Below are 21,617 nucleotides of genomic sequence, written 5' to 3'. Positions count from 1 at the left end.
TCATCACTTACATATTACACCCAGTGCTCATCACAACAAGTGCCTTCCTGAATCCCTATAACCCATGTAGCCCATCCCTCCTGTCTGTGTTTTTATATTTAGCATATAGTTAGGTCTTGCTTTTCTTTAAATCCATTCTGGCAATCTCCATTATTCAGTTGGAGTATTTAGTTCATTGATAGTAAATGTCATTACTGATACGGTTTGATTTAGGTCTGCCATGATTTTACTTGTTTTCTGCTTCTCTCTGTTTCTTTTTTTCTCATATTGTTTTGGATTAATTGAATATAAAATCCTCATTTAATTTACCTGTTGACTTTATAGCTTTACTTTATTATGTTTTAAAATTATTGCTCTAGGGATTATAATATATATCCTTAATTTATTTCACAGTCTGCTTAGCGTTAATATTTTACACTTCATATAAAATGTAAAAATCTGACAATTATATATAAGTCTACTTACCACCCCAGTCAAACTTTATACTATAGTAACATGTATTATAGTTTCTTAAATTATAAATCTCCAATATAATATTACATCTTTTTGCTTTAAATATAAATATGCATATATATAATATTAAAAACATGGGTAATTTTGTTTTTTTTAATTAGGAGGAAAATAGTCCTTCATATTTACTTATATCTTTCATGAAAGCATGAATTTTTCTCTAATGTCATTTCCATTAAGCCTGAAGAATTTCCCTTAATATTTAATATGGTGCAAGTCTCCTGTCAATGCATTCTCTATTTCATTTTATCTGACATGTATTTATTTCATTATCTTTTATGAAGAATATTTCTACCGAATACAGACTATTGGGTTGACAGTTTTTTTCTCATTACTGGAAAGATTTTGTACCATTGTCGTTTGGCCTGCATAGTTTCAGCTGAGAAGTCATAAAACTTTGAATCATTACCATCTGGTATGTTGTGTGTCTCCTTTTAAGGTTTTTCTTCAGTCTTTGGCTTTCAGCAGTTTGACTAGGATGTGTGCCTAAGTGGAAATTCGTGAGGTTTTAAGAAGTAATTTTTCTCTCTTTCTTAGATTTCCTGTATTTTTATTTATTTTGACTGTATTGCCCTTTGCTTTATGCAGCATGGCCACCGTAACTGCTTTAATGTCCTTTATTCTAATTCCAGCATCTTGGTCATCTTAGAAAATATATGGTTCACAAGCAATTAACTTGGTTTGATTCATGTTTGTCTCATAGGAAGGCACACAAATCTCAGTCTGCCCATTTTTTTCCTTCACTCGACTGCCTACAGCCTGCTCCATACAGCGATCTTTTGGGGTTGGCAGAGATTTGGACAGACCTCATGTGCCATGTTTGAGGGTCCCTTTCTCTGGATTTCTCAGAAGATGAGTCGTGGCTGAGAGAACTTAGGAGTTTTGCCTGTAATCTCATGGATAGTGGCTGAACTTCCATAACAACAACAGGCATTTAAAAATCCTACTGAACCTTTACTTTCTGTGGTTTATCATCCTCATGCTGAGCATTTAATGGCTTAAGGAAAAAGGAAGCATAGCACGGTGGGCGTAGAAGCATATCATTTTTACCTTCACATTATTGACAGTTTGGTCCGGAATTGTCCGTACCCCTTCATGGCACCCTACCAAATCTGTATGCGTGTGGCCCATGGTTTCTGAATTGGTTATATCCTGTCGTCATCCTTGGAAGTTTTGTCTACATTTTCTGCCTACACCTGTGCTGCTGTTTAACGCCTGCTGGTTTGGTTCTCAGAACCTGTAGTGCAGAGCATAAATGTATTAAAATAATGGTGATCATGGATCTTTTGAAAAATGCAGGCTTTCTAGAGGCTCAGTTTTGAAGTCATTCTTGGGTTGCCTCAGTTTCTTGATGATACCCAAATTCATGCAGAATGTACACAAACATCCAGGACTCAGGATGATGTTGGTTTACTTTCAGGCAATAGAACCTAGCTTTGTTCTGCTCAAAATACCGAATAATCAGTGCCTTTCATGGTAGACGCAGATGAAGTCTGTGTGACTTGTTAACCTCAATATGGAGGTGGACTGGCGTAGGATAGAGAAAATCACCCTCCTCATATTGAATGGATATTTTGGCTTTGCTCCCCGCCTTTGGCAGCTTCGAGATCTGGCATTAAGAGTTTTCAAGCAAGACGTTTCATTGTTGAACTATGTCAATAGCCTTGGTTATCAGGAGAGAGCACATGTGAATGCACAGAAATCTCATTTTACTTTCATGCTGGGAGGAGTCGTGCTTCTTCCGTGCGGTACCAAAGTAAACAGCTGTGGCTGGTCCATTGATTTTAGTGAGAATTTACAGAGATTTTTAAAAAATAATAATCCTTCTGTGACTGAATTCTTGGACAGGGATGGTGCAACAGATTAATTTCTATGTACCCAGTGGAAACACTTTAGGTTTAGGGTCATGCTGACTCTGATATGTATTAGTTGTGGGTCCTGGAGACTGGAAACACTCTGAAGCTTTGTTTTCTCATCTGTAAGATGGAAGGAGAACAGAGAACCATAGAGAACTGTAGGGGCTGGAGTTTCTGACCGTCCAGTGTGCTTTTCAGCCCCCTCTGTTGCCATCCTAACATCCCCTTCTCTAAATGAGAACACCTTCCCACTCCACGTGCAGCCAGGGCACCCTGCTCACCGTCCGAGAGGGGCACGTGATGTGGCTGTGCCATCCACACGGACCATCTTCAGCTAGACCAGTGCTTGCTCTGAGGAGTAGCTTTGGGACCAGAGACCAACCATTCGTCACCGTGGAGTCAGCAATGAAAGGCTTGTGCTTTGCCCCTCGTGAATGACGTGACGTAAGAAAACACGTCTGTGTTCGCTGGTGGTTGGTGGAGGCGAAAGTCTATCTGCAGAAGGAAAGAACGAGGCCCGCGGACAACGAAACAGATACAAGAGGTGGGTGGAGAAGAGAGGGTCCTCCTCGGGTAGGGTCCAGACTAGAGTGAGCAAGCGAGGCACCTGGGTACAGCGTTCAAGGAGGCATTGCCCCCAGGGCCCTGCAAGTGCAGGTGCTTACTTGCGTCCCATACTTGGTGCTCTAGGCTCCTTGCTTTCCTCGCCCTCGGTGGCCCTGCTGGCGACCGTCTGAGCTTGAGTCCTTCCAGTAACTCATATTGAAGTGCAAGCAGGTTATCGGGAGGTGAGTCCTAAAAAAGACCTATAGGAGAAGGGGAGTGAGACATGGAAAGAAAGGCAGCCAACGATGAGTGTGGGATGAAGCCGCTTAACTGCTCGGCACCTGGACTCACCTCCCCAGGGGACCGCCGGGAGACAACACAGAGTGTGCCCTGGGGGCAGCCGAACGTAGGGAAGGTAATTTTTTTTTTATGCACAGTTCCTCCTTCTTCCTTGGTGGAGGGCTGCTCCGAGAAGCATTACGCCTCCTGCACTTCTGGCTTGTCCCATTCAGAGCAGAAGCCCCCCCTTCCCCCCACCCCCGGAAGAGTCATAGATGCTCACAGTGAGCAGCCTGGAGGGTGTGAAGGCAAATGAGAGGGGACACGGACAGGCGCTATCTTCTGGACTCTCCACTGTCCCGACCAGCTACCAAGACCGGCATCCTGTTTCGCTTACTTGAGATCATGTTGGGTTCCCAGCGTTTGCCACCTGCAGAGTCCAGGCTGGTCAGAAACTTGGAGTCATTGTCCTGGGAACTGGACACCTGCTATCATCCTGTTCCCCCAAAGGCCAAGTGCGCTGGGCATTATTGTCTCTCCCCTTTACATATGGGATGAATCAGAAGCCTGGAGAGGATACCACGGCAATACACAGCCTGTCTTGTTTCCACACGTCCCTCCCCAGCACTGAAGTTGGATTGAAACCTGCTTGCCTCACATGCACACCAGCAGGAAACCATGGCGGTCGAGAGGGGAGTCCCCATCAGTGTCCAGCAGCAATGATGTTTTGTTTTGGAAGCAGCAGAGCGTAGAAGAAGGAGTGAGCGAGGTGGAGAAGTCTGGGCTTTGCTACTTCTGGCCATGTGAACTTGGACCCGTCACATAGCTTCTGCAAACCTCTGTTTGCCCCAGGATGTCCAGAGTGTTCTTAAAGGTTTCGTGTGAAAATAAGTGACAGAGACCGTGCAGCCCCAGCACTGTGCCTGGCATGTGGTTGGCATTTTCAAATGCCTTTTGTGTCTTCTTGAAGCCAGCATGCCTGGAATTTTCCTGTGACCTGGTGGGTTCTGGAAGGTTTGGGCAGCCACCTGGAGGGACATGTCGGGGAGAAGACCTGGTTTTCCTAGCTGTGCCTGGTCATCGCACACCACATCTGCCTTCACCATCAGACTGAGATTCCTGAGAAGTTGGGGCTGGTGGTATTCATTGCCCCGAGCTGTCAGCACCTGGCTCAGTGCTCGGCAAGCGGTAAGGGCCTGATAAATGCTGCCTAGTGAATGGATGAGAGAGAGAAGAGAGAGCCTGTCCACATGGCAACTGGCAGGGTGTGAAGCATGAACCCGATCCTGTGGTCACTGCTCCAAATGTCCAGCAGCTGCCCTTCCGCTCAGAATGCACAACCAGTCTTTCCACGCCAGCCCGCAAGGCCCCACAGTCTGGCTCATGCCTATTTTTCTGACACCCCTCTCTACCCCTTCCATCTTCTTGCTCATTGCACTCAGCCCTTCTTCCCTTCTTCTTGTCTCCGGAGCTCGCTGAGCTTAACTCTAACTCAGCATCTGTACGCTTGCTGTCCCCTCGGCCTAATTGCGCTCCACGGGTCTCTGCAAACCTCACTTATACCATACAGGTCTCTGCCTAAGTGTGTCCTCCCTTGGGGTCTTCCCTGAGCACCCACCGTACTTGACCACCCACCCCTGAGTTTTCCATAACCTTTACCTGTGTCCCATATCCTTTACCTGTTCCAGTCCCTTTGCTTCCGAGCACCTGTTGCTACCTGGGACTCCATTGTGTATTTATTCATGTGTCCTCTTGGTTATTGGTCTCATGCACGAGAACATAAGCTCTGTGAGGGCAGCAGCGTTTTCCTCAGTTCACTCTTGTGTCCCCCAGCACCTTCTAAACAGTATATATACACATACATATGTTCATGTATACACATGCATGCCTAATGCATAGGCATACTATGCACACCCACTAAACAGTGTGTATGGATACGTATGCACAGGCACTGAGCAGTGTATATATGCACACACATAAATGTACATGCATATATATATATATATATATATACAGATACCAGTAAGCAGCATATATGAACACATTTGCACGTATAAGTGCGTATATACACGTCTATAAATACATATGCATATATACACATGCGGCATATATATGCACACACATGTATGGATATGGATAGATATACACACACACCCAGTAAGCAGTATATGTACACACAGGTGCATATACAGACACATATACACACATCTGTAGATACATATGCTTATATATACACACAGTATATATATATACACACAGACATAAAGTATGTGAATATATACACACATATACAGATATATACCCTCTAAGCAGTAATATATACTGCTTGATGTGTATATATATGTATATACATATACGTATGTGTGTATGTATATACTATACATATATATATATACTGCTCTATGTTGTATGTTTTAATACCGTGTATGTATACTGATATATATATACTATAATATTTAATATTATGTATACTAATGTTTAATATAATTAATATATATTTATTATTATATTATATATAATTTTATATATTATAGTTATATCTTTTAGACATATATAGGACATATAAAAATATATATGATTTTAATACTATATATAGTATTAAAATGTACAACATACAGCAGTGTATATATATGTACATACATACGTGTCTGTATGTATGTGTATACTATACACGTATACGCCTCAAGCAGTGTATACACATATATACCCACATATATCCACATATACTCAACACCCACCAAGCAGTGTGTATATGCCTATACACGTAGGTGTATACATCTATACCTATATGTTGTGTATATGATACACACATACGCATGAATACATATAAGTGAATGAGGAACTTGGCAATTAGCCAGACGACCGATGAGGTTGGCTGACTGTTTATCTGCTTGTCTCTGGGTTGGGGTCCTCGGATGTGTCTCTGTCCCCCCGGCTGCAGATCTGCGTCTCACGTCTGGCCCTCCGGCTACGTCGGGTCCCCTGCAGCCTCGCTCCCTGCCCTCCACATGCTCCCCTGACGCCTCGATGGTGGAGCGAGCACAGGCTCTCTTCTGCAGCAGCAGAGAGCATCCAGAAGTGTGTCGAGAGAGAGAGGGTGAAGTGTTCTGCTGTGAGTTCACTTCGAAGTCAGTGGGGCTTAGTTGTTTTCAAGGAAGGAAGAGGAACCTTTGGCAGACCCTTCTGAGAAGTTTGCTTCAAAAGTGTCTTTCTCGGGTTGGCCATTGGGCCCTCGGCTTGAAGAACCGCAGGGTTGAAGCAAAATAAACAGGAGTTGATTAAAATTCATGGAGTAGCCAGAGGCAGTCTGTGCATAAAATAGCAGAAGGTGGCACCGAGTTATATGATAATAGCTCTCTGTGTCCCTCAAAGGAAGGTTCTGGAGAAGACCGGGCAGGAGAGGCCCGTGATGAGTCCAGACTCCGCCCTGCCTTACTGTGCAACACTGATCCTTTCCATACCCAAGCACGTTATTAGTTGTCTCCTTCCACATTCCACACTTTCATCTACGTGTACATTCGTGGTGTAAAAAAAATATATATCCGCTTGTTACCAGACTAACCCCTTTAGTGACCAGACTGCAATAAATCCGTGCAGGAATTAAACAGATGAGATTTTCTGTATGTAAACTTGAATGTGTAGAAACATCTGCCTTAGGTTTTTTTTGTTTGTTTTGTTTTGTTTTTTTAGTGTTTTAGATTTTTTTTTTTTAAATCTTTTAAGGTTGCTGGACCTCCAATATAATGGTAGCACACACAGCAGGAATCCAACAGTAAATGTTTACGGTAACTGCTCTGTCCTGGCGTTATGCCAGTTGTTTGTGATGGTTCGCTGAACAAGCTGGACAAAGACTAACACGCAAACATGAAACAAACACGGTGAGGTGGTTGACGATAATTGTTCTGCGGAAAATGCACAGCGCAGCAACCCGGGGCGGGGGCGGGCGGGGGGTGAGACTGCTTTCCCGGGAGGAGAGGACAACAGGGAGGGGTGCTCTGAGAAGGAGACATTTAAGCCAAGACCTGCCGAGAGGAAAACAGACCATGTGAAGATCTGGGGGAAAGAACATCGTAGACAAAAGGGACAGCAGAATGCAAAGGCCCTGTGGCAGGGACAGCGGGCAGTGGGGCAGGTAACAGCAGATGTGTGTAAGATGCCCAGCCAGCACCGTGGCTGCCTCCATGAGGACTCGGAGTATATGGTTGCTCTCTTTAGGAAAATGCACAAGTTAATCAATTTACAGCACAAGGGGGTTAGAGAGATACGACTCCAGGGTCTGACAGAGCTGAGTTGGAATTCTGGCTTAAGCAGGTGATTCTGGGCAAGCTGCCTGACTTCCTGCGCCCATGAGCTGTCCCTCTTATGTAAGAGTCATTTTTAGAATTCTAAAACACGATGCTTTTACTAGAAGCCTTTATTGTTTGTGCCGACATCTTTTATAAAAGATGGAATCCATTTCTTTTTAATGAAATATTTAGTCATTTCATATTAATTAGGTCGTGTTTGGCTTGAAGCATACATTGGAGGAATTTGCCGGCTCCTGGGGATCGCTTTATTAAGAGCTGAATATCGCAGGAAATGCAGGCTCACTCGTGAATGGCTTTCAAGCATCGAGCAGAGCAAATGATCCATGACTGGCCCATCAGACAGCCTTCCCAGCTATCTTGCACTTGCTCACATCTTCCCATAAGGACGTCTCATTCCGTCCTCTGGACGAGCGTTTTCCGGCCTTCTTCGTCCATGGAGTGGTTCCAAACTTGCTTCACCCGAAAGGCCACGTTTCCAGCAGTAAGGGTGTCCTGGGGCACTTGTTCCCATGACTTTTTTTTGGCATTTCCTGACACTGTGGTCTCCCCTGTCACTCGTGGCGGGGGAGGAGGGGATCAGCGAATATATAAGCAGTGACATTCATTTATTTACAAAACACAGGATCCGCTCTTGGAATTACCTCCAAAGCCGCCTCCGCCTGCTGTCAGAAAGACTCCCCTCCTCCCCAAAGCCAGGGTTTCCACGTGACTTGCTCGTTCTGTCCCTCATTCAGCTGGTCGCAATTGTAGCCCCAGGATCCACTTTTGAGTTTTACCTCCAGGAGCACCTCCACCGGAGGATCCAGAATAATGTTGGACCACATACCTGGGCACCATGGCCCGGCCGGCTGACACATAAAGTTCCCCATCATAACAATTGTGAAACTGTTCCCGAGGCCCTTCTTGGACCACTTCTGCCCATCCTCCCGGCCTTCTCTGCTTTTACCCTCAGAACACATATGAATGACGATCCTCATCACATTAGTAAATCATGTAGAAAGCGATTACCATGCAGCCTTCATAACCACTCCGTAAGGTAAGCACACTCCTGTCCCCATTTTGCAGACAAGCAAGTTGAGGAAGTTGCTGTCATATGCTAACATGCACCGAGACACGTGCCGTTTTTTTACACCCCCAGAGGGGCTGTGGTGATTCAGTTCCTCCTCTCTCCCTCACTATCCTCTATTCTCACAAAGCCAGCCCTTGATGGCTGAGACACAGCCTCTTCCAGAATGCCTTTCCCCAGTCCCATAACCTGGTTAGGATCCCTCTTCTGGGTCTTTTTGCCTCATAACCTCCCCCACATCACTGCCTTTTCCTAAATAGTCATTATCTATCCATTTAGTCCTTCAGCGGGCCACCCATATCAACCAGGTGCCTGCCGTGTGCTGGGCACCGTCTGGCCATGAAGACAGAGCCGTGAACAAAAGAGAGAAAAGTCCCCGTTAGCCTGGGGTTTATGACACAGGAGTGGGGACTGACCATGGATGAACCAATAAACCAAGATGCTTGTTCAGCGACAGGAGCCGGGCAGGTGGTAGAGGAAATGGGGACTGAGGAGGGGTCTGCTCTGTCACAGAGAGAGGTCTGGGATGCCTGCCTGATAAAATGAGTCGTGAGCAGAGCCTCGGGGAGGTGAGGGCCCAAGTCTGGGATCTGCAGGGGAAGAGTGTGGCCCATCCAGGAAGGGCAGGGAGGCCGGGCAGGGAGTAGAGTCACAGACGTGCTTGGAGAGAAGGTGGGGCTAGGCCACGGAGGGCCCAGTGGCTAATGGTGAGTGACTTTGGCTGTTGTTGTTGAATGTTGTCTCCTGGTCCCGTTTAACCTCGAGTTTGTGGAGGGTGCCACATCTTCATAGCTGGCATGGTACCAGGCCCATGGCAGGCATTTAATAACTGTTATTCATCCAGATGAGTATTTTTCTTGAGGTCAACTTTTGGTTACTCCAGTGAGGCCACCATTGGTGAGACGCCACATGGGCCTCCTGTGCTGTGAAAAATGTCCGCATCGTTTGTATATCAGATGGGAATGTTCTCAGCAAGAAACAGAAAATCTGCCTCCTGGTGGTTTAAACAAAGAAGGTGCTGTTTTTGTGTGTGTTTTTTTCTCACATAACAAGAAATCTGAAGGTAGGTGACCCATGATAACAGGGTTGGCATCTCTGAGATGCCCTTGGCCTCATGATCACAAAAGGCTGCTGCAGCCCCAGACATTACGTATGTGTTCAAGGTAGGAAGGACAAGAAAAGTGGTGAAGGACAAGAAATTGGGACCGTCTGTAGCTATTTCCTGTTATCCCCAAAGCAAGACATCCTAGAAGCCTCCAGCAGACTAATAATATCTAATTGGCCAGAACTATGGCATCCACTGGCTGTGAGTGTTTATGGATCACACTGCCTCCTTGAAGAAAATTGTTGTCCTATTATAGAGGAAGAAGGGGGAAGATGCGTATTGTGTCGTTCGCCATCATTGTCTGCCAAAGATCGTCTTCTTGTCACGTAGGGTATCTAAACAATGGAATCCAGCATGATCACTGTCTTTAGTGAATGTATTTCATCCTGATTTTTTTTTTTCTTGCGTTTCCCCAAATTGGTTGTTTCCCAGAGTGTTGCTTCTGCGAGCATAGCCAGTGTGCTTTAATGCACCGTATAGCAATTTATTCACTCCACGGCGTTTACTAAGCGCGGTTTAGCTGGGGGTGGGTGGGCACCTAGAGATTAGTCGAGTCTGGCCGGGGACTGAGGTGGGGGGTGGTGGCTTCAGGGTGGCTCACGGAAGGGCAGTGCCAGCCTTTGTACCCGCACAGCTCAGAGTTCCCAGCTCGGTTCGGATCTCTGATTCTGGAGTCACCTGAACGCCAGAGGCTGGCTTGCCTGAGCTGTAAGGTAGAGTTGCTGACCACCAAGGTCACTGACGATGCAGCCAGACAGGGACTTTCCTGGAGTCCAGCAAGGGGATTCTCCACCAGCCTGTACCTCAGACTTTCCGGGGGAGCTTTTTAAACACCACAAAATCCCAGGACCCTCCCAGACCTCTGGGTTTGCTGCAGAACCCACGTCGCCAGCACTCTGAATGGGAAGTCGGGCTGCGGACCCCCAAGCCGGGGCTGTGGAGGTTTCCAATACGCATCGGCCCCCTTCACCCCCGGATGGAGGTGGTCTGCCTGACATGCGCCTTTCTTCCAGCAAGTCCCCTGAGACCCAGTCTAGCCTGCATGTGTATATTTGTCTCGATAAATTGTGATTCACAGCGATAACATCAGTTCCTAATCAAATTAGAATAATGAGGAATGTTAATTGGGTGCTTGCCTTTTGGCAGCTTGGGTGGCTTTGGCCAGATTGCTCACTCTCTGCCTCATCAGCTGTCATTTCTCCTGGAAAGGGTTCTGCGCCGCCCTGAGAAGGAGCACTGGTGCCACTGGGGACCCACCTCTTCTATTTTGAAGTTGGAGGTTCTTGGACCCTGGCAGTCACATGGTGGAGAGGAGCGCCCACCTCTCCTCTGGAGCACCTGCCATGAGCTCATGAGGCTGAAATGCTGAATTCAATAGATTCCCCCCCCCCCCCCCCATCACGTGGTTGCCATGGGATTCGGAGCTGGGAGGAACAGAAGCCCCTTGTCTTACGCTGCAAATGCAGTGGCACAAGAAAGCCAACCTGCTTGCGGCCACATGGGGCGGGGTGGACACAGTGGTAAATGAAATCCAGCTCCCTTGTGGACTCTAACTCCGGCCTGGAGGTCAGGGCCAGGGAGGCCTTCGGATCAGGAGGTGGTGATGCCTGCAGGGACTGAGGCGATGCAGGGCTTGGCTTGCAGGAGAGGATTCTAAGCAGAGGGAATACAGTATGCTCCTGCTGGGAGTAGAGGGCCAAGATGACAAGTTCACATGTCCGAGCCCCTGAGAATTTAGGGTTGGATAGGGAACCGGGCAGCGTGGCCCCTGCCTTCATGATGCCTGGGTTCTATCAGACAGTGAACACGGATTTATAGTCCCCTGTATGGGGGCACCTGGGCAGCTCATTGGGTTAAGTGTCTGACTTCAGCTCAGGTCATGATCTCACAGTCTATGAGATCGAGCCCCACGTGGGGCTCTGTGCTGACAGTTCGGAGCCTGGAGCCTGCTTCGGATTCTGTGTCTCCCTCTGTCTCCACCCATCCCCCACTCTCTCTCTCTCTCTCTCTCTCTCTCACTCACTCACTCAAAACTAAATAAACATTAAGAAAAAGAGTTTCCAGGGTGCCCGGGTGGTTCAGTCAGTTAAGCTTCTGACTTTGGCTCAGGTCATGATCCCACATTTCGTGGGTTTGAGCCCCACGTCGGGCTCTGTGCTGATAGCTCGGAGCCTGGAGCCTGCTTCGGGTTCTGTGGCTCCCTCTCTCTGCACCTTACCCCCACTCCCTCCACTCGCATTCTGTCCCTCTTTCTTTCAAGAATAAATACACATATGTATCTCTATCTCTGTCTCTGTCTCTGTCTCTGTCTCTGTCTCTATCTCTATCTCTCCTGTATGAAGGACCACAGGATTCATAATCCCATGTAGGACTCAGCACAGGGTTCGTAATCCAGGGTGTGGGGCCACATGTGATTCCTAATCCAGTATATGAAGAAGCAGCACAGGATTCATAAACCAGCGTGTCAAGTAGCTTGATAAAAATAGGGACTTCGGGAGCCCATTGGGAAGAGTGCTAAATACAGTCTTTAAGGATAAAAGGAAGCTTCCTAAAGAAAGCAATGAATGGGCAGAGTTAGCAGGGGAGACGGTAGGGGAGGAGGCAAGAAGGATAAGAAGATGGCAGCTGGGGTGGAGGCCTTCTTCGAAGAAATTCTAAAGGGTTTGGATCAGTTGGGTGGTGTGTGTATTTGTGTGTGTCACACGTCAGGGGTCACGTAGGCAGGGAGGGCTAGGAATGCCAAGATACAGACCTTGAGAATCTCCCGAAGGCGAAAGAAAGCCCTTGAAGGGCTTCGAGTCCCATTTTTCAGAAGCCTCCACTAGGCAGAAGGACGTCTGCAGAGATCAGAGCAGAGGTGGGACCGACCGGTTAGGAAGCTATTACGGTGAAATTTTCCTGTCTGAAATGTCACGCGTTAAACTCCGAACAGCAGGAATGGCTCTGGTCACAGGGACTCATGTACAGAGGACGCAGGCCTCGGGGTTGGGCTGGAATGTGGGGCGCTGGGAAGCACAGACTTGGGGAGCTGAGTGCACTCGGCCCCTCCTCTTTCTCCAGGGCTCAGGGTTGGATTCCAGGCGTCAGTCTGTCCGTCACCCACCAGCCCACGTTTACCGGGCACCTGCGTGGACCACACGCTCTGCTGGGCTCCTTGGGGAGCTGCCCGGAGACCTGGTGCGGTCAGTCCTGATGCCCACGGGCGGGAGAGTGAGGATCACAGGGGTGCTTGGCCGAGTCGCTCAGCCACAGGTGGATGGCCGTGAGGGACATGTACAGACCTTTTCGTGTCCTCTGGTTGCCATAACAAAGAACCATGGGCTGGGTAGCTTAGAACAAAAGTGGATCTCACTGTTCGAGGGCTCAAGGGAGGGTCCGTCGTGTGCCTCTCTCCTAGGGGGGAGTCAGCAGACCTGTGTGTCCCTTGTCTTGTTCACATGTCACCTCCCCAAGCTCTGCCCGCACGGGCACATCGCCCTCTCCTCTGTGCCTTCTCCCTTCTCTTCTCTTACCATGAAGACACCGGTCAGATTCAGAGCCCATCCCGATCCAAGGAGATTAATTATCTCTGCAAAGACTCCTTTAGCCACATAAGGTCCCATTCCCAGGCCCTGGGGGTGAGGACACAGCCTCTTGGTGTGGACATCTCTTGTCCAGAATAGCTGCTCAACCGGTAAGTGAGCTGGTTCTTCCCTTCCTCTTTGGTCTTGTGGATTCCAGCCCCTGTGTCTCCTCACCTGCCTGAGAGAAAGCCTGGGGGCTGTCCCCAAGTGTCCCCACTTCCTTGGCTCTGCCGCGGGAAGGGCTCCACTCAGCCACCACAGCCGGAGGAGGAAATGTTGCCTCGACCTGCCCGGACCTCCCACCGGCACCCCTGCCCTTCCTTCGGGTGAATCCTCTCTGGTGGTTTTGGTGAAGGCCTGGTGGTCATAATAACAGCTGCCATTTGTGGAGCGTCTCTGTCCCAGGAGCATTATTTGCTACAATGCCATAAAGAAGTAAAGAACGCTAATCTCGTTCAGCACCTGTGCCGTGTGGCACCACACTGCGCCCTTCAGACACATCCTCTCCCGTGTCCTCGCAGCAGGTCCTGGAGGTCCCATTTTACTGATGAGCAGACTGAGGCTCAGGGAGGGTGGGCGACTTACCCACGGTCACACGGCAAAGAGCTGGAATATAAGCCCCAGAGCCCAGACTCTCTGCGTGTCTGTGACTTCCCAGCAGATGTTCGTCTCTACCCGGTGCATGAGCCTTGCCTTACGTCTCTCGTTTCAGCCTCGATGTCCGGGTCGGGGCGATTCAGTTGTTGTGATCAGCCTGGCTTGGCCAAGGAGGAGGTGAGGCCAGAGATAGGTGGGTGGTCCCACTCACAGTCAGCAAACAGGGCTGGGAGCAGAGCCCAGCTCTCCTGGTCCTGGGTCCAGCCTCCTGAGCGCAATAGACTGCTTCTATGAGGTCTTAGAAAGTAGACCCAAGTCCTCAGTTTATCTAGGAGGAAGTCAAGGCACAGCCATGCTCGAGAATTCATCAACGTTGAGCCGACAGGGCCTCCTCCCTTGACCCCCCTTCGTTTGCTTGCGAAACCGAACTTCGAAGCTGTCCCCAGCCTCCTGTGCCGGCCACCCTTCTCTGTCTTGTTCTGGAAAGTCACAGTTGCAAGCTCCGTCCAGAGCCCCGGGTCTCTTTGAAGGCTGGGGCTCTAACTCCGCTTGGAAGAGCCTTCTCCAGTCCCTCCCCTGTCCCTGTGTCGGAGCGGTGGTGAGAGCCATGCTTCCCCTGCCCAGGAGGTGACGGCCCTCTCTTGGCACCTTTGCCCTCTGTAACTGAGGAGGGTCACGGAGGTCTTTATCTGCCTGGCCACGGAACCGGGCCCTTGCACGGACTCGAGCTAACCACAGCCTAAGCTTCCTCAGCTGACGCACACGGCTGGACCTGGGGGCTCCCAGCAGCGCCTGCCGAATGTCTCTTGGGAGACGTCACCGGAGGAGTAAGTGATGGGAACCGCTGTCCGCTGCATGTCTGCCTGCACGTGTGGGCCTCGGGGACTTGTGTCCAGGGTTCTGGAAGTTCTCTGCTAGGATGCCCGCAAAGCCGGGGGGCCCTGTGGTGCTTTTGTACGGCACACCCTTGCCTCCTGGTGTTTTATAGTTTCAAGTTCACCGGAAAGGAGCTTCCGTGGGCCTTCAACCTCACGCCACTGACTTTATGGCCTGGAGGTCATCCTGGTGGAGGGTGCATGAAATTTGCTATTTAAGACATTAAGATTCGGGACATTCATCACCGTCTGATATGCCGGGCACTCCTCCTTCCTGGGTCTCGTTTAGTTGCGTGTAGTTTCCCTCCTCCGGTGGCCCAGGGTGGGCTTGGCGAACTCAGTTCGTACGGAGGCCGAGACCGGGGCTCAGAGAGGCAGAACCGAAGCGTGAGTTGGAGTCCAGGCTTTCCCCACTGTCTTGTGTCTGCTCAGACAGATTCGCGGCATGGCGGAGCTGAAAGGAGTCCGCTTTCCGGCAACGTGGCGTGCCAGAGAAACCCCCGGGCTCCTGAGCCGGGTGCCCAGGCCTTCTGTCTCGAGTGCCCTGTCCTCGGGGAGGAGGCATGCTGGTGAGGAGTGCCGGCTGGGGAGGTGGAGTCTGGGTTTGAGTTGCAGCCGCGAGGAGGTCAACAAGCCTTCCTTTATCTGACAAATGAGGATCATCACGGGAGCTACCCGTACTGGGTTGAATAGTATCCCCCCAAATTCGGGTCCTCCTGTATACCCCTCCGTTACCCTATAAGCCTCTTCCTTTTCCATCGTTCCATCTGTTGGTGCTCGCCCTCTGGCACTAACTCCTCCAGGGAGCCCTCCCTGATGGCCTGTTCTCCCACTAGCCCCCGCTCCCCCCGGTAAGGGGTCACTCCAGAGTCAGACTGTCTGGCTTTGACTGTCCGTCCTGACACTTAGGGGCTCGTTGGACCCTGGGTGTCCTCATCAGTGCCCTCGGGGCACTCCATCCCGCTCAAGGGAAGTTGGAGGCTTTACTGGAGAGGCCCTCGAGCAGATTACCAGGGAGAGCGTTTGCCCAGCGTCCGGCCTGCAGTCCAGCGCTCGGCATGCGGGAGCTGCCGTCACTGTGTCACGCTCCACCGTCGCTCCCCCAGTGCCCACGCACCTTAGATTGGGGGTCGCCAGGAGCAGCCACCGAGGCTCTTGAGTCCGGGGCACCGGAGAGGTGACAGCAGCACGGGGCAGGTGGGTTGGGAGGTGAGTCAGGGGAGGAAAGGCAGCAAACTGCCCGTAAAGGACGTTCCATCGAGCCAAGTGCCCCGTGGGCCAGCTCTCCCTCCGACTCCGGGAGCCTCAGACGTCCCCCACGGGACGGTCAAGGAGTCTGGGGCAGGGATGCTGCTCCTGCAGGACTTGACTGTCCAGTGTCGCCAGTCTGCTGCCTGGGCAGCAAAGCGGGCACTTTTGGCGGAGAGCATCCTTGAGCCCAGAAAAGCAGGGCTGGCTGGCAGAGGTGCGCACGGAGGCGGGGAGGGCCCGGGGGTGCGGGTGGGCAGTGACACCGCATTTCTGGGGGCTGCAGGCATTGGTGCGTTTGTCTGTTGTCCTCCCGGTCTGTGCGCTCCTTGAGGGCGCTCCTTGAGACTGTATCCGCAGCTCCTTTGCCAGCACACAGCCCTCGCTCGGTCTAAGTACCTGCTCAACAGGTGCTTCTGGTCCGGGTCTCGTCTTACAGGTGCGGAGAGGAGAGGTCGTGGCCTGGCCAGCCCTGCTCCGCCAGCAACAGAGACTCAAGCCCAGAGGGAGGAGTGTGGGGAGGGGCTGACTTTTTTTTTTTCCTTCCATTTTGGTAAACGTTGGCCTGAATGTTCTCCCCGTTGGCCGTTGCCCAGGTATGCATCGTGCAGAAGCGGGACACAAAGAAAATGTACGCGATGAAGTACATGAACAAGCAGAAATGCATCGAGAGGGATGAAGTACGGAACGTCTTCCGGGAACTGCAGATCATGCGGGGACTGGACCACCCTTTCCTGGTCAACCTGTGGTGAGTGATCGCACGCGGGGCTCCTGTGCCAGCCTCGCTGTGGAGCCACGTGCTCGGGGGAAGCTTCTGCCTGGTGGAGGCATAGCGAGGACACTTTCTGCACTCGGATATTCTTCGCGGTATTTTGCGGAGCGCGTACTCCGATGGCTGTCTTGTGGGGTACATGCTCTCGTGAAATCTGGAAGGATCTGCTTGCTGTTCTTAATATGTATTTTTAAGTTTATTTATTTTGAGAGACAGAGAGAGCGTCAGCAGGGGAGGGGCAGAGAGACAAAGAGAGGAGAGAGAGATTCCAAGCAGGCTCTGTGCTCTCAGCTCGGAGCCCGAGGTGGGGCTTGAACTCACGAAGCGTGAGACCATGACCCGAGCCGAGACCAAGGGTCAGTCGGACGCTTAACTGACTGAGCCATCCAGGCACCCTAGCACCTGCTCACTTTAATTTTAATTCTGTTCTCTTATGTGATGAATCAGAGTTGAAAATAGATTTCGAAGGGAAGGTTTTTGTATTTCCGAGAAAACACGTGGAATGTTGTAAGAGAAGCCCAAATAGAGGGGAATTGAACTCTAAAACAATATCTCCCGTAGTGTTGATGGCAAAAAAGCCTCAGGAGGGTTGCCCAGTGTGGATGTGCTAAACTCCAGGTTCCGAATATGGCGCCCAAGGCCTGCCATTATCCATGTTCTAGAACTTTCTCTCCATCCCCTCCCTGGCTATGTCTTTGCTTTAAGTTGGCATCCTAGAAATGCTGCCTGCTCGTGGTTTCCTGCCCCTGTGTCTTTGCAGTGGTATCTCCTCTGCCTGAAATTTCCACGTGCCTCTCGCCCCCGTCTGCCTCTAACCAAATCCTGCACATTACTTCCATCCTGCTTAGAGGTCACTCGGGGCGGGAGCCTTCCCTAACCCACGGGCCAGCTCAGTGCCCCTCACCATCTCCACCTGCTCTGTGCTTGACCCACCGGCACAGCCTTTCCCGCAGTGAGCCCGGATCCAAATCGCTGGCTTACTTGTCTGCTTTCCAAGGAATAGCTTGCTCCCTGAAGGCTGGGGTGCCGTCTCTTGGTTCTTCGTCTCCGAGAGTCTCACACGGTTGCAGATGTGTTGGAGGCATTTGCTCAAGGTTCCCTGAGCGGGATTTTGTTGAAGGGACAGAACAGGCTGTTCTAGGAAACACATTCTGCACCTCCATTGGACATCCTAAGTGACCCCCGACGGGAAAGTCGAGTCTAGCTCGTCTTCCTCCTACGGTATCACCCATTATGTCCGTTGTGTCTCACGCGCAGAGCCCTCCGAACAAGGGTGATGGAACAAGGGGACATCAGCTGTCCTGCTTGAGAAAACCATGCAGGCCAATGCCGCACATCTCCATGGGGACAAGCCTACCTGTGTGGTACACGCTAGAGCCCCAGTAACAAGTACAAGTCTCCAGGGAGGGATCCAAATACTTCAGTCGTTTGGAAACAACCAGTGAACCCCCTCGTGTTGCAGTCACTCTAGAAGGAAATTTTTCAAAAGGAAATTTCTAGTTTTGTTTAATGTTTACTTTTATTTTTGAGAAAGACAGAGCATGAGCGGGGAAGGGGCAGGGAGAGAGGGAGACACAGACCCTGAAGCAGGCTCCGGGCTCTGAGCTGTCCGCACAGAGCCCGACGTGGGGCTCGAACTCACAAACTGTGAGATCATGACCTGAGCCGAAGTCGGACGCTTAACCGACTGAGCCACCCAGGCGCCCCTAAAGAGGAAATTTCTAATCAGAAAAGCAACGTACGTTAATTGCAAAACACACAAAATAAAATCCATATGAAGGCAACAGTGATTCAGAATCCCACCTCCCCTAGATTACATTTTGGTGTGTAATTCTCTTTGTATTTCTTTTCTCGTATCGATATGACCATATATGTTATTGGTATAAGAATGAATGCATGACAGGGTGCCTGGGTAGCTTAGTCAGTTGAGCGTCTGACTTCGGCTCAGGTCATGATCTTGCAGTTGGTGAGTTTGAGCCCCACATCCGGCTCTGTGCTGACAGCTCAGAGCCTGGAGCCCGCTTCAGATTCTGTGTCCCCCTCTCTCTCTACCCCTCCCCTGCTCACGCTCTGTGTCTGTCCGTCTCTCAAACGTGAATAAGCGTTAAAAAAAAAAAAGACTGAATGCATGACAATTTTGTGTTCTGCTTTCTCAAATTAATAGTCCGGTAGGAGCGTGATCTGCTTATTATTGCAAATTCTTTGTAAGTGATTTTTAGTAGTTACATAACGTTGCATAACATTCCACCATGGACACGTTCCGTGAGACGTCTAGCCTGTGTCCTGGCACAGGGCGATTTAGGGCTGTTTCCAGTGGGAATGATGCTTAGATGGGTAGGTCTGAGCTGAAGCCTTTCCAGGGGACTCCTTACAAGGGACCACAGGGGTCGGATGGACGCCTGGACGCGCGATACATGTTAGGTTCGGCCCCTCGGAAGGCACCACCTTTCCATGCTGTGTTTATGTGCTCCGAGTCCCGGGTAAATGTCACACCCCCACGATTACGTGAACGCGCAGGGTAAGAGAGGGAGCTCTGTGCAGTTGTTGGGCGTTGGTGGCGTTGCATTTCCATTGGGAGCAAGAGGCGGTGAATGGCTGCTGGACTTCGGAGTCACGTCTTGAACTATGTCCCATTAATGGCGATAATAAATGCCCTGGCTTACTGCTGGGACTGTTTGGAGAATCCACTGAGCGAGTGCAGCGAAGGCGTGTTTTCCGTGCATGGAAATACCACTGACAGTAAGAGAATACGTGCGCGCGTATGGGAATACGTGATAGAAGGATGATGGGTGGGCAGTGCCCCTTCAAGCTCCGAGTGAAAAGGAGTGCCATGCCCACCAGTCCGTTGGGCAGGACGGAGTTCCGAATGGCTCAGGATTCATGCAGAAACTTAACCTTGCCCCCGCGCGCGACAGAATCCCTTGGGTTGTGGAGCTGGGAAGTCTAGAATTCCCACTGCCTGTGGCCTCTACGTCTTGCTTTCCCCTGGCTCGTGCTGCCCACGGGTTGCCCCGACTTCTGTCAGTGGAACCGCCCAGCAGAGGGCCGAGGTCATGGTGGGAATGACCTGGCTCGGGTCCTGTGCCCATTTCTGAAGCCGTGGGGCGGGGAGAGGGGTTGGGTACGACTGGGAAGGGAGGACGAGGGAGGAGCTACGGAGACCTGCAGAGGGAGACTGGCGCCTGGCTCCAGGGAGCGGTAGAGACCGTGCCTGCCGCGTACAGAGCCTGCCACCTGTGCCTCCTGTCAGCAGGCTGCCGTCGTCCTAACGTCCTGCAAGGTGAGGGCTGTGGGCTCCCTTTGTCAGGGAGGGAGAGCAGGGCTCAAAGCAGCTCACTGCCTCCCGGAATCGATCGAATTGCAGTTCAAACTCAAGACCATCCCGCCGTGCCCTGAGGTTTTCAGCTCCTGCCGGGGAATGACCACGAGCATGTCTTGAGGAGTTTCCTTAACTTTCCCGGTCCTCCGAACGGCCTCTTTGGTTTCCGACTATCATCCTAACACTGTCGTCCCCAATCATACAGGTGGGGTAACTGACTCCTACCGCCAGTAAGTGGAGGAGACAGGACGGAGCCCGGGGTGTCTGGTGTCGGCCCAGACCCCACAGCGGCTGTGAGAAGGCCCCGGCCCCCTGCCCGACACCCTCGGGCCGGGGCCTCTGTTTGGCTGGCTCTCTGGCCCCCGCTGGAAGGGAGCGCAGTGTGGAGTTGCTCGTCGGGGTCCTGAGGACGCCGCTGCTTTGTAGCGATTACAGGTCAGCTTTTCATCTCGTTTACGAGGAGGGTGAATTTATTGCAGCCTCGGAAATCCTCACTGTGCCCCCTTCTCACTTGCTGGCGTGTTCCCGACCTGGTGAGGTGAGGGCTGGGCACGGATTCTTTGCATGGCAGTTTTGCCTCTGAGGAATGAAGAAGGCTGTGTGCTCCCGAGCCTGGGATGATCCAGGGTGCTGTCCGGGGGTCCTGAAGCGATGCTGTTCTGCTCTCTGGGGCAGGGCAAAGGGGAAAGGGGACGAGAAATGACACTGGGGAGGAGGGTGCGGGAGGTGTCTGAGTGGGAGGCCTCAAGAGGTGGGGAGGAGAGAGACGGGGGGCCGCGTTTCGGCACCTGGGCCCCGGATCTGACCTCCCGGGTTCTTGGGGCAGCCCTGCCTCTTGCAGGCTTCGAGGCTGCAATGGACTGAACCGTGTCCCCCTGTCCCCCAGCCTGTGCACTGATGCCCTGTCCCCCAGTGTGACCGTATGTGGAGACAGCCTTCAGGTGGTTATTAGGTGACATGAGGTCATTAGGGTGGGTCCCTGGACAGAATGGACCGTGGCCTTAGAAGATGAAACTTGTCTCTCTGCCATGAGGACACAGCAAGACGGCAGCTGTTTGCAAACAGGGAGGAGGGCGTCACCGGAACCCAGCCACGTCGGCACCTTGATCTCAGACTTGTCTCCAGAACCGCGAGAAAATGACCTTCTGTGGCCGAAGCCTTCCAGGTCCCAGAATCGTGTTGCGGTGTCCCTGGCAGGGGAATACGGAGCCCTTGAGAGCAAACTGACTCTCTTCTTTGTGTCTCAGTTTCCTTACTTGTAAAATGGGGAAGGAAGGATAACTATGTCTTACGGTGGTTGTAAGGGCCAGTGGGGGTCCTCCCGAGCAGGTGCCCACAGGCTCTTGGGCGAGAGGCGGCCACTGGGTCTCGGGTCTCGGTTGGCGTTGATGTTCTTAGCACCTGCTCCCTCGGGTTGGCCTCCGCCGCTTGGACTGCTAACCTGTGCCCTCATTCTATTTTCAAAACCCGTTCCCTCTCACCCGATTGCCTGTATTTACTAGAGTGGCTGTTAAAATGTGGCGTTTACGATGTCTCCGGTGACTCCCCTGCCCATTTTACTGCTGACGTCACTG

At 51.1% G+C, this 21,617-nt stretch overlaps 1 protein-coding gene across 5 annotated transcripts in view; it reads left to right on the top strand.

The window, feature by feature from the left end:
- Positions 1 to 21,617, top strand: part of STK32B (serine/threonine kinase 32B) — a 397,346-nt gene that overhangs the window by 107,618 nt on the left and 268,111 nt on the right. For all 5 annotated transcript variants that reach the window (XM_060655452.3, XM_060655455.3, XM_078446274.2 and 2 more), the window contains one exon: positions 16,549 to 16,700. In XM_060655452.3, the coding sequence (XP_060511435.1) occupies positions 16,549 to 16,700 (152 nt within the window). The remainder of the gene's footprint in view (positions 1 to 16,548; positions 16,701 to 21,617) is intronic.

Source organism: Panthera onca, chromosome B1 (assembly GCF_046562875.1).
Source record: "Panthera onca isolate mPanOnc1 chromosome B1, mPanOnc1 haplotype 2, whole genome shotgun sequence".
Lineage (NCBI taxonomy): Eukaryota > Metazoa > Chordata > Mammalia > Carnivora > Felidae > Panthera > Panthera onca.
The sequence above is the reverse complement of the archived record's forward strand: the minus strand, read 5'-3'. Positions and strand labels throughout refer to the sequence as shown.